Here is a 16,870-nt window from a genome sequence, read left to right as displayed (position 1 = left end):
GCAATATTTTCTTTTACCAACATTTTGTATATTATGTAAATGTAACCCTTTTGCAAAGTCCTGGACATAGGCTGGGTTCAAATTTACAGGCTCCTATGGGCTACAAAGTCCTGAGAGAATGCAAGGTGCTGTGCTCCCACACACAAGATGCCTCTGCTCTGCATGTCCAACACTTGCCTCCAGGTTCTTTCAAACAAGAAATTTTCAATCAAGCTCCTGGTCACTTTTTTTTTTTTTTTTTTTTTTTTTTTTTTTTTTAAACTGACAGCTCTATTTTTTTCAAGGACTTCACTGACTTGCATTTTTTAAAGGACTGATGGCAACCCCACCAGGAAGAGCTGTGGCAGAGTGGGAACTCCTGCCTGCTTTAGGTTTAGATAACCCTAATGCAGGCAGCACACACTTGTGCTGCAAGCCCTTCCCAGTCTGGCTACATGAGGCAAACAGGACAGTTTCACCCACCAAGGAGGCAGTGGTGTCCCACACTGCAGTCCCCCAGTTGAGAACCACTGGCCTAAGGGCTTGTCTACAGAAGCTGTGATAAGCTAGGCTGAGATTTTAAACATCTATTCCATGGTAGACAATTATCCCACAGTGAGAGTGTCTTTGTGCAGCTTATGTTAAAATTACTCCAATCTGTAGAATAAGAAAAGTCTACATAGAAATGGAGTACCTATAACATCATGGCTATTCTACGCAGTTTCACCAAGTACACAAGGCTCCATGTCCAAGTCCTTCTTGCTGGGAATTTGCTACAGTCATTCTTTCCTATCTATTAACACCTGGAAATAAGTCATGTGTTTTTTCAAATAAGCAAACTTTCCCTAAGTTTTGTTTAAATCCTCCTGAAAAATAAGCTTTTATTTATCTTCCCTCAGAAAAGAACTCTTATATAGCAAGTAATGATAGTATCTCTTCTATAAAGAAAACAATTTGCTGTAGACTGAAGTGCACAATTCCAATTGTCAAGACAGATAAAATCTAGATAACACAATGGAGCTTACTCACAGAGGCCGAGCACTCCTTTTAAAGACTCAGACTTGGCAAATGTAACGGAAGGAAATTTGGAAAAGAATGGCCAACACACATTTATTTTTTTCTTGATTCCACCCCTTATCCCTACCCCCCTCCTCCAAAAGTAAAACTACACCATCATATTCTGTCAATGACTTGAAAGGATCCAAAGGCTCAGGGACTGATTAACTCTGGACTGCATATGAATTACATCTTCCAGATACCATTTAAGCATAACGTGAAAGTAAGAATACTTCATATTTTCAAGCTGCATGCACTGACGACAACAGGAGCCAACAGCAATTGCCAGCTCGCAAAATTGAGACCCCTCAGCTCTTCTATTGTCATGCCATCTTCATTGGAAGGTTACATTACAATAATGTTTGAAACGGCTGACAGTGAACACAAACACACACCTCAACCACAGAATTAAAAAAAAATATGCTTTCAAAACATATTATATTTTCTCACATGCAACATGCCCTAGAATAAAATACACGACATGTCTTTGAAAGACAGAATAAAGGGGAAAAAAAAAGATCTTTCTTTATAGCAGCAGGTAGGAAGCCAAGCCTGCTCATTGTTCTGGTCTCTGTGGATCACTGCTGATTTCACTTAGCTTTTGCCCAATAAGGCAGAAACTGTCTTTACCATATTTCTTGCATGTAGCGCTCCCTGAAAAACTTGCAGGGATGAGGGAAGAATGGGGTTTAAAAAAAAGGTACATGCTGTCTGAGAGAAAATACAGAATATAAAATCAGCAGGTCACGCCTCTCCCCTAACCCTGCACTAAACATGTGCTAAGTTTTACTTAAGTCACAGAAGAAAGAAGTGACAGTATGCAAGGTATCTCATGAAAAGATTACATACACAAAATTTAGTTGTCATGACTACAGAGATGTATTAATCAAAAAATGCTGTTTCTTGTGTTTTAGACTGCAAGCATTTTTGAGACACTGCATTATACTAGGAAGTTTTTTGAGGCGGAACAAAAGATGAAATTTTGAAATAGTGGAAACCATACCTTCACAGCTAGCTGTACCACAGCCATATGTATACCAAGATATTGCAATTAAAGCTAAATTAATTAGATAAAGCTGTGACCAAAAATAGAGAGAGAAATAAATTCAGTTCAGAATGTAAAAGGTCTATCCCTTTGAACAAAGCATTTTGTTAAACCAATTCTGTAAAATTACAGTTTCTCTGATTAAAAACTGTATTACAAAGAAAGAAGATTACATCCTCCAAATTATGACTTGTGCCACTTATCCCTCAAAGGCCATCTCTGCAAATAATTAAGGATCACATTTTTAACACAGACAATGCTTACAATGGAAAGAGACTTCAAGTCTTCTTATACAGCTGTTGCTGAAATTGTTCTTGCATAAAGAGACATTTCTGACAGCTGTCTGTCTGATACCAAGTTGCACAATGGAGGTACAGGCTGATGGGTAAAAGGTTTGCCAGAATTGGAAATATCAGCTTGACTACTCTTGGGTGTGGAAGTACTGGAGGGAAAGTATTAGCGTAGTTTAATATGCATATATTTGCCCTTTTTGTGCTTGTAGATAAAGGAAATTACATGTGAGACAAGTATTTCCTCTCTCAGTAATTTGAAAGAAGTGATAACTCACACAGGTATCGCTGTGTTTCAGGGAATACAGGGTACCTAGAAGTTATCAGAAGTGGGGGTTTTTTCTGAACCCTTTTTCTATTTTAAAGACTTCTGTTTATTTCAGTGAGAGTTATACAAAGTTAGGGTCCATTAGGCCCCATGCTGTATTTTCAAACCTACATACTTCTTTATTACCAAGACTTCCTTCCTGCTGCTCACATCCCTGACCTTTTGTTTCTTTCCACTTAAGCTCTAAAAATGTAATTAGTTTTCTGGCCTAAATCTGCAGCACAGGCAAGAACCTGGGCCCACAATTCCACATGTGAGGCAGCTATCACATCAAGCCCTTGGTGATTCATTCACCATCTCTACTGTTGTGGATTAGAAATTCATCCAATCTCCATCCCCTCTCAGGGAGCCTGCCAGGGAGATGGATGCATAAACAAGGGTGCCTCAGACAGTTTTCAATGCAGCTGTTCAGCTTTCTCCCACTAAAATCTCTACTTCCATACAGTTCTTACAGGAAAATGCCTCCTGTACTCCTAAAGAGAAATGCAGGGAATTTTCAGCAGCTGATGTTATCTTCACAGGCTTCTGCAGAATCTATAGTGCCTTGAAGAAGATCCTTAAGCCTCCAACCCCTCTTCTCAGAAGACAGATGAGCTCCGATGTCAGTCCAAAAGAAAGTTTCTATGCAAATAAAATTCTCTAAACCCTTGCTGTTGGGTTAGCTACTTTTTAAGGACAGGCTTACAAAAGAAAATAGGTTTTCTGAAATATTCTTGAAGGAAGAGGAACCAGAAAGTAGGGAGCGGTCCAATATTGAAAAAAAAATGACTTTGCTCCAGAGAACAGTATAATTCAGATTTTGTTCACAAATATAATATACTTCTGGGACAACCAACCTAAGCCTTTTTTGGGAAATGCAGCATATAAATCCAATTAATCAATCAAGCTTATGTTCATTATTTTTTAACATCTAATTACCATTTCAAAATTATTATTCCCCCTCTCCTCTTCCTCACCTCCACGATTCATTCAACTTCAACTGGCCTAGTTTTGTTGCCAATTTCAAATCCTGGTTTCTACCACTGTTTGTGCTTCTAATGTTGGATATTCTACTACTGATCAAGGTTTCTCGTCCCTTTGGTGTGCGTAAAAAAAATAAAAATAAATGGACATGTATTTCCCCTCTAAAAATAATACATCTTTAAGCCAAGAAGCATCGTTTATACTACATACCTTTAAGTTCTACAATTTTATGACAGAAAGAATACTCCTAAAATATTAACATCCTTTTTCTTTAATATCCTTTCAAAAACATTTTTTGAAATGCTATGGAAAAAACAAAAAAAGAAAACTGCTTAAGCTCCATTCTGCGCTTCAAACAATATATTGCAAAACAAAATAAACTTTTTACCAAAAAAAGGTTAAAATTAAAATGCATTTTTATAAATGTAAAATAAAGCTACAGGATTGTTAGATTCAGAAGAAATGAAGTAACAAGGCCACGTTTCATTTTTCCAACATTACTAGAAATTGAATGATTTGCTGACTTGTTAAAAATAATTCTTCTCTGTAAAACCCCTGAGGGTTACCTTCACAGCACTACACTGAAAGCAGATGGCCCGCGCTGAGTCTCTAACTACAAGTCTGACCTGGCAGTCCTACAGAAATCACAATGACTATGCTAATTTTTTTCTGAAGAAAGGCAGTCAACCTGAAATTTAGGCTATTATTGAGAGAGAGGGAGACAGCATACCCAGGAACTCAAACTTTCAATCCTCCTGCCAACTTATCTTACAGTTACATTTTCCTGTTCTATTTTGTTTGTTAAACTGTTTTCCTCTCCAGTCAGGCAAATTTTCAAATAGTAAAGCAAGCAGGAAACTGATGGATTAAGCAAGAGATATAGTGAAACTGATTTTACACAAAGTGTCTTCAAATGCACAAAGTAAGCAATCAGAAAAAAGGAAGGAAACTGCAACAACAGAAAGTGAAATTACTACAGATGTTACTTGCAAGAACTGTAGGTCAAAGATGTACGGACAAGGGTTACTTAAATTAATTACAGCCTTGAAAATAGGTTTGATAACAGTAATCATCCTCATTTTTCTTCTTTTTTCATATAAATGTTTATGACCACTGCTGGAAGTCTTGTCTTCAGGTATAAAAAAAATCTTGTGCAGACAGACTGTTTCATTTCCTGTCCCTACTCAAATGAGGAAACCCTCAAGAAGAAAAAAAAAAAGTGCTGCCATCCACATGTTCAATCCCAACTCACTATTTTGCAATCCCTAAATATTAACTTGTGCTTAAAGAGAAACCCATTGTCCTAGTCTGTGCAGGGGGAAAGGGGGCTTTGCCTGAGTGATGGCTGAAAACAGAACCCTAATGATGCAAAAGTAAGCATTATTTCGCTATAAAGCCAATCAAAGTTGCTCTTAAAACACCCACATACTAAATTTGCAAGAAGAAATGGTTTTAGAAACAGGGAAAGAAAGGCAGTGCAGTTTTCCTCTCCAACTGGCAAACCTAACAAGGGATGCATTCATCACTCAGGAAAGGATTTTCCCTACTATAAAGTCCTTAGAGGCCCTAAATTCTGAGAGATCTTCAGGATGTCAAGAGCAGAGGTCCCTGCCTTTACACTGGGTCAGGAGTCCCATCCCGTGCTCCCCTTTTTCCTGGCTGTAGATCCCATGGGATTGTATTCTGAATTTCCGTTACTTTACCTTGGAAAATCATTAGGGGGAGAGGGCACACATGTCCAACCCTGTCACTATCCAGCACAGACTCCACCTATCTTCTCATTCACTTGCTGATTATATAGAAAACCTTTCACTGGGTCTGGGGAAAGGCATGCTGCTGCTTCTGTAAGGGTAGAACTCTTACTGACCTACCTGATGACCAACTCTGAGGATTCTGGGGAACATGATTTGTTCCAAACTTAGTTTTAGCCCTCTCTAGATATTTCTAATTAATCCTTAAATCCTTTGCAACTTCATTAGATGGCACATAATAAAATGCAATGCATATTCCCCCAAACAAAAGACAAAGTGACATGAAAAGGAACCCTCCTCCATCTTTCTCCCAGTCCTGTAATTAAACTATCTTTGCTCCTACACGATAAGACTGCCATATAACAGAGATGTAAGCTAATGCATGCAATTCAAATTAATCAAATGAACAAAAAGCAATGTCACAATCCATTAATAAAATTGATAACGGTGTATTCTTTAACAAAATTCAAAGGACATTAGTATTTTAAGAAACATTCACCATTAAAAACATACTGGATCATCTCTCTTGCTCAAACACTGAGAACTCCAAAATTTAAGAATGTCAACTCACCTTCCAAGCTATCAGAACAGGAGGTACCAATGCCTGTGTCCCCACTGTCAGAAGCTATACTGTGTCTTCTGATATGGTTACTTTGACTGCTTGATGGACTGTTAGTGGCCTGCCACAAGGATTCAGTACCAGGCAACCATCCCGCTGAAGAATAATCTGAGCCTATAAAGAAGGAAATCAGAAGTCTGTCATTCCGGATATAGACTAGAAGTCAAACAGCACTTACACATGAAGAAAGGTACAAATCAGGCTCTGTGTACCCTATTGCAAGCTTGCCCCAAATACTGCACCAATTATTTCTACAGCAATCAAGCACAAACTTACATTTCTTCTAATAGGCTCACATAAATACAAGGCACTCATCATTTTCATATTTTATAAAAATAGAATATACAGTAGCATTCACATAATTTTTAACAAGATAAATACATTTATTTCACTGCCCATTTCTGAATTCAGTTGTCACCACACTGAATAATTTTGTACTGAAAGCATGCAAGAGAGACGAAAAAGGGGAAGGAGACAGTTTGGACAACTGAAAAGATGTATGACCCTTGAATATGAAGGTGGTCACATAAAGTTGTGAGACAATTACTCTGCCTGAATGCATTCTCTTAAATAAAATGAGCAGGGAAACAATACTGAACCATCTTTGGATTTTTCCAGAGGAGATTTTATTACTCTGCAAATTTACTCTCAAATCTATTGTTTTAAGCCTGCTATTGTGTCAAGGCCATTGCAAATTGAAGACAACCATGTTTCTTTACTCTTTTCACTATAAGAACTATTTTTAATAAAGATGAAAGATTATATTCTAGAGCATAATTCTGAGGAGAGAGATGGTTACTACAGCCAGGAAATTGCAGGATGTGCACACGTAGTCACAATTAGTCCCAAGAGGATAATCATATGCTTATTTCTATAGCCTTCTAGCCCAGTTGCCCATCACAAAGCAGATTTTCATCAACCAGTATCTTAAGCATATTGTCCAGGAAGAAGAGTGGATAGGTATTAGAATACTTCAAATCAATAGCTCAACATTAAAACCTAGAAACACTGCACAACCTAATTATTGTTATATGCTGATCTGGCAATAACTATGCTGCAGTTTCTGTAACAGATTATTTTTATTAAGTGATAATGCTGATCCTACAATAGCAACTGTTCTCACCTGGCACACAGGCATTTTTCTTCCTTTTAGATCATTTAACATGAATATTCAAGTTTATTAAGTTCTACCAAAGTACTGGGCTTCCTTGACAGTGAACTGCCATTGCACAGACAAATCTCTGAGAAGTAAATGCAGTTTATAAACTGATGAAGTCGTTTATATGAAAAATAGTCCCATCTATCTGATAGCCAAATAGTTGCCAAATATTGTATTACAATGAAATACTATGTCCACCACTTTCTAATTTTTTAGAATTGTAACTTAATATCCCCTTCATTTTTGCATACCTTTGCCAGCTACACCCATTTTTCTTTTTCCATAAACAAGAACTTTGTTTCTTCCCATATTAAGTCTCCAGTGTTGCCATTTCCTGCTTTCCCCTTTGCTCCCTTTTAGCTTTTTCCTAAAATCTGCTGCCTCTTTTCTGATTTGTACCAAATGCCTCCCTTGCAGAACTCAGAAGTGCTACCAGACTTAAAAAAATACAATAAAATACAGGGAACTAGGCAGGACAACCTTTTTTGACAGTGATAATCTTACCCAGCAGCCGAACCTGGCAAGAGAGAGAGACTGCTGATATTTAATAAAGTGTACCAGCCCTAAACTCCATTTAGGTCTCCATCCTTCATATCATCCTCCCACATAAGAAGAATCTTACTTATCTGAAACTACTTCATTCCTTTGTAACTAACTGAAAGAGAGAAAAGCTTTCATTTTGTTGTATCCCAACTCCCACCACCAATACATCCTTCCCCTCTTCTGCACCCAGCATCCTGACTGCTTCGATGGAGAGTGTTACTTTTTCCTCCTTCGATCAGTTTCCTTCCCAGCCACTAGCTCCAGTATCTATCTTGCTGCTCCTAGGTGTTCAAAGCAGAGTAAAGTTGACCTAAAGCAGCCTTAAACCAATTAAGCTCAAAACATTTCAGACTTTGAAGAGAACATACTGCTTGGCTGAGGGGTTTACATTGCCTTTCCTTTTAATACTATCGAAGTGCAAAAATAGATAAAAAGCAAGATTCTTGTTGATATTGCAGCCTTTATGACACAACCATATGGGGAAAATTTTATCAAAATAAATACACAAAATCTTTCTCCCTAGTGCAGCAGAAATGTTACCACCATGATGTTATTGCAATGTTAAGTGCCCACACGTCTAGATCTTTTTGTATATTCCATTTTTTATCATTATTCTTTTAATTTAAATAAAAAAAGGACAGATCCTGTTGACTTCCATTCAAGTTTATGGTGACTAAACATAGCAAATCTCCTACAATATATAATGATATGCTAAAATGACTTATGAGGACTGGCTGAAAGAACTTGGCTTATTTAGCCTAGAGAAGAGAAGACAGAGGGGATTTAATAGCAGCCTTCAACTACCTGAATGGGGGTTTGAAAGGGGATAGAGAGCTAGACTGTTCAGTGGTGGCAGATGACAGAACAAGAAGCAACGGTCTCAAGTTACAGCAAGGGAAGTTTAGGTTAGATATTAGGAAGATTTTTTCCACTAGGAAGGTAGTAAAACACTGGAACAGGTTACCCAGAGAGGTGGTAGAAGCCCCATCCTTGGAGGTTTTCAAGAGCCAGTTAGACAAAGCTTTGATTGGGATGATCTAGTTGGGGCTGGTCCCGCTCTGAACAGGGGGCTGGACTAGATGACCTCCTGACGTCTCTTCCAACCCTAACTTTCTATGAGTCTACAATCGGGTACTACAGCAGGGATCCACACCATCAGTGGGCAGAACTATCCCACGCCAAGAGAAGTTCTCAGAGTCCTTGTGACACTGGAAGGCCCAATGCCTCCAACAACTATCTTGTGTACACCCATAGGGCCACTCCTGAGAAATTAACCATTCCACTGTGCTGTAGTGTGCTGAAGCAGAGAGGAGAGCAGAGGGCTTGCTTAGCCCTAGCTAGTACCTCACCTCCTCATTACCCATTAAACAGGCTTTGTGCTAACAAAGGAGCAAGTCAATATTCAAGGGAAATGTCTCAAGTTAGAAAAAAAAAAATTTTAATGTCCGCTATCTATTTTTGTACTCAAAATATGCCCAAGGATTACTGCTGTGGCTGATCCCTTTGCAACAGATATAAGATGGCAAGCAGCAGGTAAGAAAGTTTCTTTGTATTGCCTTTTTCCTTGTACACTATACCAAAAGTAAAATACATTCTGCTCATCAATGGATGCAGCATGTCCAATGTCATAATTCTAGTCATCTAGACTTTCCGATGCACCATGGAACAGAAATTCATCTATTCATCTATTTTATCTTAATGTTCTATACCTGTATTTTGCATAATAGAAGAAAACCAATATGCACAATGGCTCTCTAATATGCAGCAGTTTTTTAAACTAAATTTACTGTTCAAAGAGACAGAATGCAATAGGTTACTCCTGTTTTTACACTGAGAAACTGAAAAACATTAGTTTCAACAGAAAGTCAAATTACAGTTTTGAGTGTCAAATTGCAAAGCCCCAATTCCAAACTAAGGCATTTACACTGCTGCTAACCATTAGGTGCAAACTAGGAAACAAAAGACCTTATATGCTAAATGAATTTAGCGTATTATTTTAAAGTCAAGCTCACTAGCTTTGGGTATCTAAATAGAAACCACTTGACAAAGTCAACACATCTTCTCATGTCCCCCACCTTCACTTGGGCACAATTCTGTTAACATCTGGCCTCTCACTTTCACATAACTCAATCTAAATGAGCCAAACATAACTTCAGCAGATGATATATAAGCAAGCTTCCCTACTCTACACTGCCAACACTCCTGAATTACACTGCTGTTCCTATCTTAAACCTGCCAATCACCAAAACTGCCAATCTTCACTCATCTGGGAGAGCAGCAACTAACAGTGGTTGCACACTGCCTAGAAACAAAGATGTAGTATTTCAACTTTTGACCACTTCTATCTCCATATGCTTGGCTACTTTGATTTACTCCATAAATATTTGCTCCATAAAGATGGAAATTGGTTTCAATTCCTTCCAAAGGTACTGCAAATGAAAATACCCAGGATTCTGACAAGGTCCGAAATGTTGACATACTGTATTTACTTGAATATAAAAGAAGGTTCCTTCCTCCCCCCCACCAATTCACATTGGGGAAGAAAGCCCCTTCTCTTACATTTGCATACAAGGAAACTGTACTAAACACATTGTCGATCTTTGAACTGCTGCTAAAAACAGCATATGCTCAGTAATAGAAACCAACTATCAAGTTATTAAATGCAGCTAACACTGAACATGACTATAAAACACATGGTCCATATTAGGCAAACATGCTGATAGGAACCTACCACAAGGATACTCTAGTACATCTCATCTAAATAAGATATATGGTAATGCTCAGTGAGTACAGTCCCCTTCAGCACACTCTTTTTCAAGTCATGGTCACCACATACATTTTTATTTCCTCTTCACTCCTATAGCTGAGCTGTGCCTTTCTTTCCCATTTCCAATGATTCCTGTTTCTTCACCAGCTTTACATGCATGGCAAACATCACAAAACAGGGTCCCAAACAGTTCACCCAGAATCCCTCTGTTGGATCCCCCTCTCAGTCTGGTGCATATGATAAGTGTGCCCCCCACCCCTCCCCTATGAGGCAGAACCAGACCAGGTTGCCCTATGCCTCATCTGTGTATCAATTTTTGGAGGCTCCCAAGAACACCCGGTTCCAGTCATGAGTGGGGGGCTAACTAACACAGATTCTTTGTGGGGGATATCTGGAGCACATATACATACCAAGTAGTGTTGAGCTGTGAAGTCACCATGGTTTGAAATGCTCTTGATTTTGCTGAGGCCCAACCCAATGAACTATATGGTATATCATGAGCCTTTTGGCTTTAGATTAATAAGATGCATAGTTTGTATTATTTGTCAGTAGGTACCAAAGTCTACTCAAAAGTGCGTTTAAGGAGTATCTGTGCTAAAACTTGCACTACTTTCAAAAAACGTAAAATGCATCAATTCTGGATGAACTAGATCTCTGGGTACTGAATGATTATATCTATGTTTATTTCAAGGTCAGTTTTTTCAAATTTATTTCTCACTTCAATGTGTTCAGGGAGAGCAGGGTGTGATAGTTAGGAGCAGGGGGAAGAGGCTCAAGGGGGAAAAACTTGGCAGGGCAAGGGGAAACCTGATCCCCGCCCCCGCCCCCCCGGGTTTTCCAATAGCAAAAAGGGGGAAGAGGAAAACAAATCTTGAAATGTAACTGCAGAGTCAAAAAAAATCCTAAAAGAAGAAAAAGGACACAAGGACAGATGATGTACCTAAAGTAGCTTTTAAATTGACTGTTTTTCAAGTTGATAATGTTCCTTTAATAACAAGCTGCACTTGACATCCCTGAAAGATCTAGCAAGAGACAAGTATGATTCATTCAAGTTGAGAGAGAAAGAAATTGTGCCCAGAGGGATTCCCTGAAGATTCAAACAAATAAGTACCAGAATATGTAGATCATCTTGAATGTACAAAATCAAAATAAGTATTGGTATGCTGATCTGTAATGCTGAAGCAAATTACATCCAGATAAATAACACTGTCTATAAGCTGTGGAATTTCTAAGACTTGTTCTAAGAACTTGTTCGTAAAGCATATAACGAAGGTTCCTGCTATCAGAAGTGTTGTATTTGTACCTTTCTGTAAAGTACATAGATAGCATACTGTAGACCAGCTGTCAGCAACGTCTTGTGGACAAGCAAACCAGCCCAGCTCGCTCCGAAGGGAGGTCACCACCACAGATGTAACTAGTATGGTTTGTGCCCAGGGCCAACAACTACTTTCTCCACCCAATCTGTCTGCTGCTACGCCAGCCCTCCCCGTGTGTTAAGGGCTGCTCTTTCACCCTCTTATTGCAGATGCCCCTTCTTCTTGTTGTCTCCATCAATTTCTGCCATGGGCCAATTCAGCAGGTGATAGAAGGAGCAGCTGCAGTAGGGGGCCACAGGAAAGAGAAGGGATGGAGAGTTGCGGTAGCAATATAAAGCACACTACTAGCTGCCATTTTTGACCCAGTGAAGCCTCCCTCACCACCACTGCTGATTCCCCTAATCTGCTGATGTTTTGACATGCAGCAGCTACAGGCTACATCAGATCACTTTCCAGGTGAGATCCAGCCTCTAGGCTGTAAACTGCTGACTTCTGATTTAGGTCACAAACAAATGAAAAGAGATAATACAATTACTGTGGTATACCATTTTTGGATTAAATGAGCTGAAGGAAACCTAGCATAAAGACAAATTTCACTTTTGAGATAGAAATGTTAAAATTTCACATATTTCTATTTCAAAATGCTAGTCATTCTAAGGAAATTCCACAAGACCTACACTGGCATTTATCATTTGTAATATTACTTTTACAATCCAAAGCTAAAAAATTTAAATTTTCAGAGGAGGAACATGGAGGAAATTTTCAGAGGAGTGCCGAACATACCCAAACCTGAAGAATACTTTCTATACCAGTATAAGTAAATTCCATAGTATCATAAAAATCATAGGGTCAGAAGATACTTTGAGAATCATTTAGTCCAACCCACTACATAAACGCACCTGACATGTGCATACTCCACCTGACCAGTCTTAACAAAATAATTAGAAAATGTTCAAATAGTTCGAAGCCTAAGCTCAAAAAAACCTGAACAGAAATACTGCAGCCATTTGTAAAGTAGGTCTTTACTCACATAGAAAAGTTAAATTCAGTGTAATTTAAAACTCAAATTACCAGCTAACTCTGAGATGTAATGAAGTAAGTAGCCTGAAATTCTCTCCTTACCTTCATGTCATAAAAGTGAAGTTATTTGCAAACACTTCTGTTTTTCTAAAGAAAGAGAAATTACAGAGCATGTGCAGGTGTGGTTTGGTTGACATGTATGTGAACAAATCAGCATGGCAAAGCGAGCGCAGCTAAAATCTCTACTAAATTTCTTTACTTAACATTGTTTCAGTTTCAGAAGGGCATTTCCATTCAGGGCAGCTGAACCATCTTTCAACTTTAACTTTTCTGAAGACTCATTTGGGAATATTCATGGGTTTATCCAATGTAGCATTTACTTAACATGGAGTAGAGGAGAGTCATAATTTCCTTCCAGTTTTAACAGGCAACTCTCTCAGTGCCACTGAGTGGTCAAAATTGTACTAAAACTGGCCTATGCGGCATAGGAAATTTGCAATGGCAGAGTTCCTAGCACACACTTCTTCTAAGGACTGAAGAGTAAAAAACTACAATATAGATGAGAGCAGATCAGCTCCCTGCCAGTACCTTTTCTAAGGTAGGAAGAAAGGGATCTTCTACTGTATGGGTCTTAGATCACTGGGAGCAATCTTTTTGGCAGGTGTACCATAAAGGAGCCCCCGTATGCTCCAAGTGCTATTCTGATCCCCTACACCCCTGCCCAATCTGCTATTCTGCTTTCCGGCCAATATTTTAGATAGTATAACCACCCTACTCCTAATATGAAATAAGACATAGATTCATCTATGAATCTATAAGACCTTATAAAGTGACCTTGTGTGTTAAATAAAGACAAATCTAGTATCTATAAAAGATACAAACCCTGCAAGCCAATAGGAGTTTTCAAATCCCACAGAGTCAGTGGGAATTTGAAGGTGGTCCACATTTTGCATTATGCAGTCCTTGGGTTATAAAGCTTCTTCATGCAAGTACTGAACCTTTGCAGCTTTTACAGCAACAGCAATATAAAAATATTTTACAGCAAAATATTTAATACACAACAGCTGCAGATGTTACAACACTGAAGTAATGATTTTACAATTAGCCAACCCCCCAATTTAAGATTTTGTAACTAGCAGGGCTATAAACAAGCACAAGAGTGACAACCCATGTATTTACACAATCTCATTCTGTCCATAACAACCTTAACAGGGATGAAATATAAACAGTTCTTCATTTGGTACAGCCTACCACTAAACAGAAGATTACACAAAACAAAGGGAAATAGGAAGTGTGTCTTATGCATCTTAAGCAACCAACTGCAGACATTTTATCTATGGCAACAGTTCCCAAACTAGCAGTCACAAGCCTCACAGAAATTCAATTACAGCACACACGCTCACTCTAGAATTGGAGACACCCAAGCAAGAAAGATGGACTTAGAGGCCACGTTCAGCACTGTTCCCTCCGCAGCTAGCTGAGAGCCTGCTTAGTAGACAGTCTCTACATCTTCCAGCACCATCTACCACTGCTCCTGCAGCAGTCAGTACAGCTTCAGGCTATATTAACCTTCCCAAAAACCAGGTCAACATGTTCCTAGAAGAAAGTTGGGGTAATGGAGAGAGTATTGGGGCCTGAAAACTGCATGAAGTGCCTCTACTGACAGCACTGTATTGATGCAGCTGGCCTTGGACTCCCTCAAATCTCTGAGGAAACACAATGCCCAACTGTAGGGAGCAACTCCCTTCACTGCCCAGGAGAAAGGGAGTCAATGGGAAATCTTTGCAATGCACTTTTTACTCACAATAAAACTTACCTCCATCATTTTATAAGGGAGGGGACAGCCTTGTTCATCTTTGTTACTGCATTTTCTGCTTTGTTCCTCTTCCCAGCTTGTTTCCCCTTTCTCTGACCTCCTCTAACACCTTTTCTACTCTATTTTTCTATTCCATCCCTCATTGGTTTATTATTGTTTGCAGCATTAGCAGCAAATGAGCACATATGTATAAGCTGCCACTCAGGCTAAAGAGAAACTGGCTACAATTAACCGTGAATCAGCTTATTCATAAAACCAGCTACAGAAGACAGTGCTGAGGCAAAATCATTACTTTGGTTGTGGTAAATAAAAATTTTGTCTTCCTCAAGAAATTTCTATGCTTAATGTGAACAAGCACAGACACTGTGGCTTATGCATTTTGATCGCCAGAAATACTTGGCAACATTCCTTTCCACATACACTTTGGAAAAGATTTCAGACCATGAATCATGTAATAGACACTTAGAAATTAGAACCATGACCTAGATCCACAAGCCTATTTGGACTCTTAAGTCTACTATTTATGTGCCACCAAGATCTTCAACACTGCTCAGCTGTCACATGAATTCACAAATTTCTACCAGAAGGCATGCACAAAACCACATAAGTGATGGCAATACCCCACACCAACAAGCTGCTTGAAGTCTCAGTTCAATCTGAAGCAAGATTCAAATCAGGCATTCTCCTGCCTGTCTTTAGTAATAATAACACTAATAATAATCAGGCAACTACAAAAACAAAGCTCTAGCGCAGGAGGGAGACACAGTAATTATGTAAGGCTGAAGCTTTACAAAGGAAATAATGTACAACAATTCTTAAACCCTATTGCCTGGACTATCAATACAGTGATTATATATAACATTCAGTAATATTCAAAGGACTCTGGCTCATTGGTTCACAAAGTTGTGTCCTCTATGTAGGTCAAGAATGAAATCCATCCCCTGCCCATCTTGCAAGCATACTCTGAACACATCTAGCCCAAACCCAGAACAGAGAAGAGACAACTAAAGGACAACATGCCTTGGGGTTAGGGCATTGCCCAAAATGTGGGAGATGAGCATAAATTCCTCTCTGCCTAATCTCGAATAGGTCTTGAACCCACATCCTATGTGAATGCCCAAACTGCCAGATTAGTGGCTGTTCTGAGGTGGGTCTCTCAATCTCTATTCCGGAACTCTTCCACTCCATTTAATGACACAGAAATACTTACTGGATCAGAAACTTGGGCCTACATCCAGACTAGTGTCCTTACTCTGGGGTTGTTGAGTATTCTGGGCGGGCCTCTTTCAAGCACACCTGTCAAACCCATTCCACTTTGTAAAGATGTTCACTCTACACACTTCTACTCTTTACTTTTTTGTACTCTTTACAGAAATAATTAAAGCTTTGAATTCACTTTCATGTAACACTAAATGCCATTTACTTACAAACTTTCACAAATTAAAAGCAGAAGGCAAGATACCATTCTTTATAAGTCCCTTTTACTAGGGGTGCACCGATAGAGATTTTTTGGGCCGATAATGATAGCTTATTTTTAAGAAGCCATATTGGCTGATACCGATCCAATTCCGATATGCAGCCGGGTAGCCTGGAGAGCAGCTCCCGGCTGGTAAGTCTGTTGTGGGGGAAGGGGTAGGGGGAAGGAAGAGGCATGAGGAGGAGGGGAGCAGATCGAGGCCCCCGCAGTGAGGGAGGGAGTGGGGATGGGGCAGGCACTGCTCAGCCGGGGCAGAACACAAGCAGTTCATCCAGGTGGGGAAGCTCCTGCTGCTGCGCACACCCCAGAAAGGCATGGGAGGTGTGTGCCCCCAGATCTGCACACAGAGAGGGAGCGGGCTGCAGCAGTGGCAATGCGTAGAGGGTGAACGGGGGTGCACATGCACCCCCTGACTGGCCACGCTTGCGGCATAGGTGACAGGCAGCAGGGGTAGGCAGGGAGTGTCAGTGCTCCCATGTAAGCGCTGGCTGGAAGCCGGACCTCCCCCCAACAGTCAGCATGATCGGGGGGGAGGGGAGGGAGGGCTGTAGCCACCCCAAAATTTCACCATAGCCCCTGCCCACCCCAAGTGCAGCGCAGCCCCCCCCCAGAAGAATCCGCACTGCCCCAGAGGCAGCCTGCCATGCCCCACATGCAGATCTGGGAGCACACGCCCTCCATGCCCTCCCGCGGTGCATGCAGTGGCGGGGGGCACCCCCCCCCCCCCCCCCCCCCGGCCAG

The 16,870-nt window shown here is 40.0% G+C and overlaps 1 protein-coding gene across 1 annotated transcript in view; it reads right to left on the bottom strand.

Moving 5' to 3' along the window:
- Positions 1–16,870, bottom strand: part of CEP85L (centrosomal protein 85 like) — a gene marked incomplete at its 5' end in the record, with an annotated part of 176,194 nt that overhangs the window by 145,461 nt on the left and 13,863 nt on the right. The window contains one exon of the mRNA XM_014525436.2: positions 5,984–6,145. Within this exon, the coding sequence (XP_014380922.1) occupies positions 5,984–6,145 (162 nt within the window). The remainder of the gene's footprint in view (positions 1–5,983; positions 6,146–16,870) is intronic.

Source organism: Alligator sinensis, unplaced genomic scaffold, assembly GCF_000455745.1.
Source record: "Alligator sinensis unplaced genomic scaffold, ASM45574v1 scaffold1343_1, whole genome shotgun sequence".
Classification (NCBI taxonomy): domain Eukaryota; kingdom Metazoa; phylum Chordata; order Crocodylia; family Alligatoridae; genus Alligator; species Alligator sinensis.
Note: the sequence above shows the minus strand (reverse complement) of the source record. Positions and strands in the feature narration are given on the sequence as shown.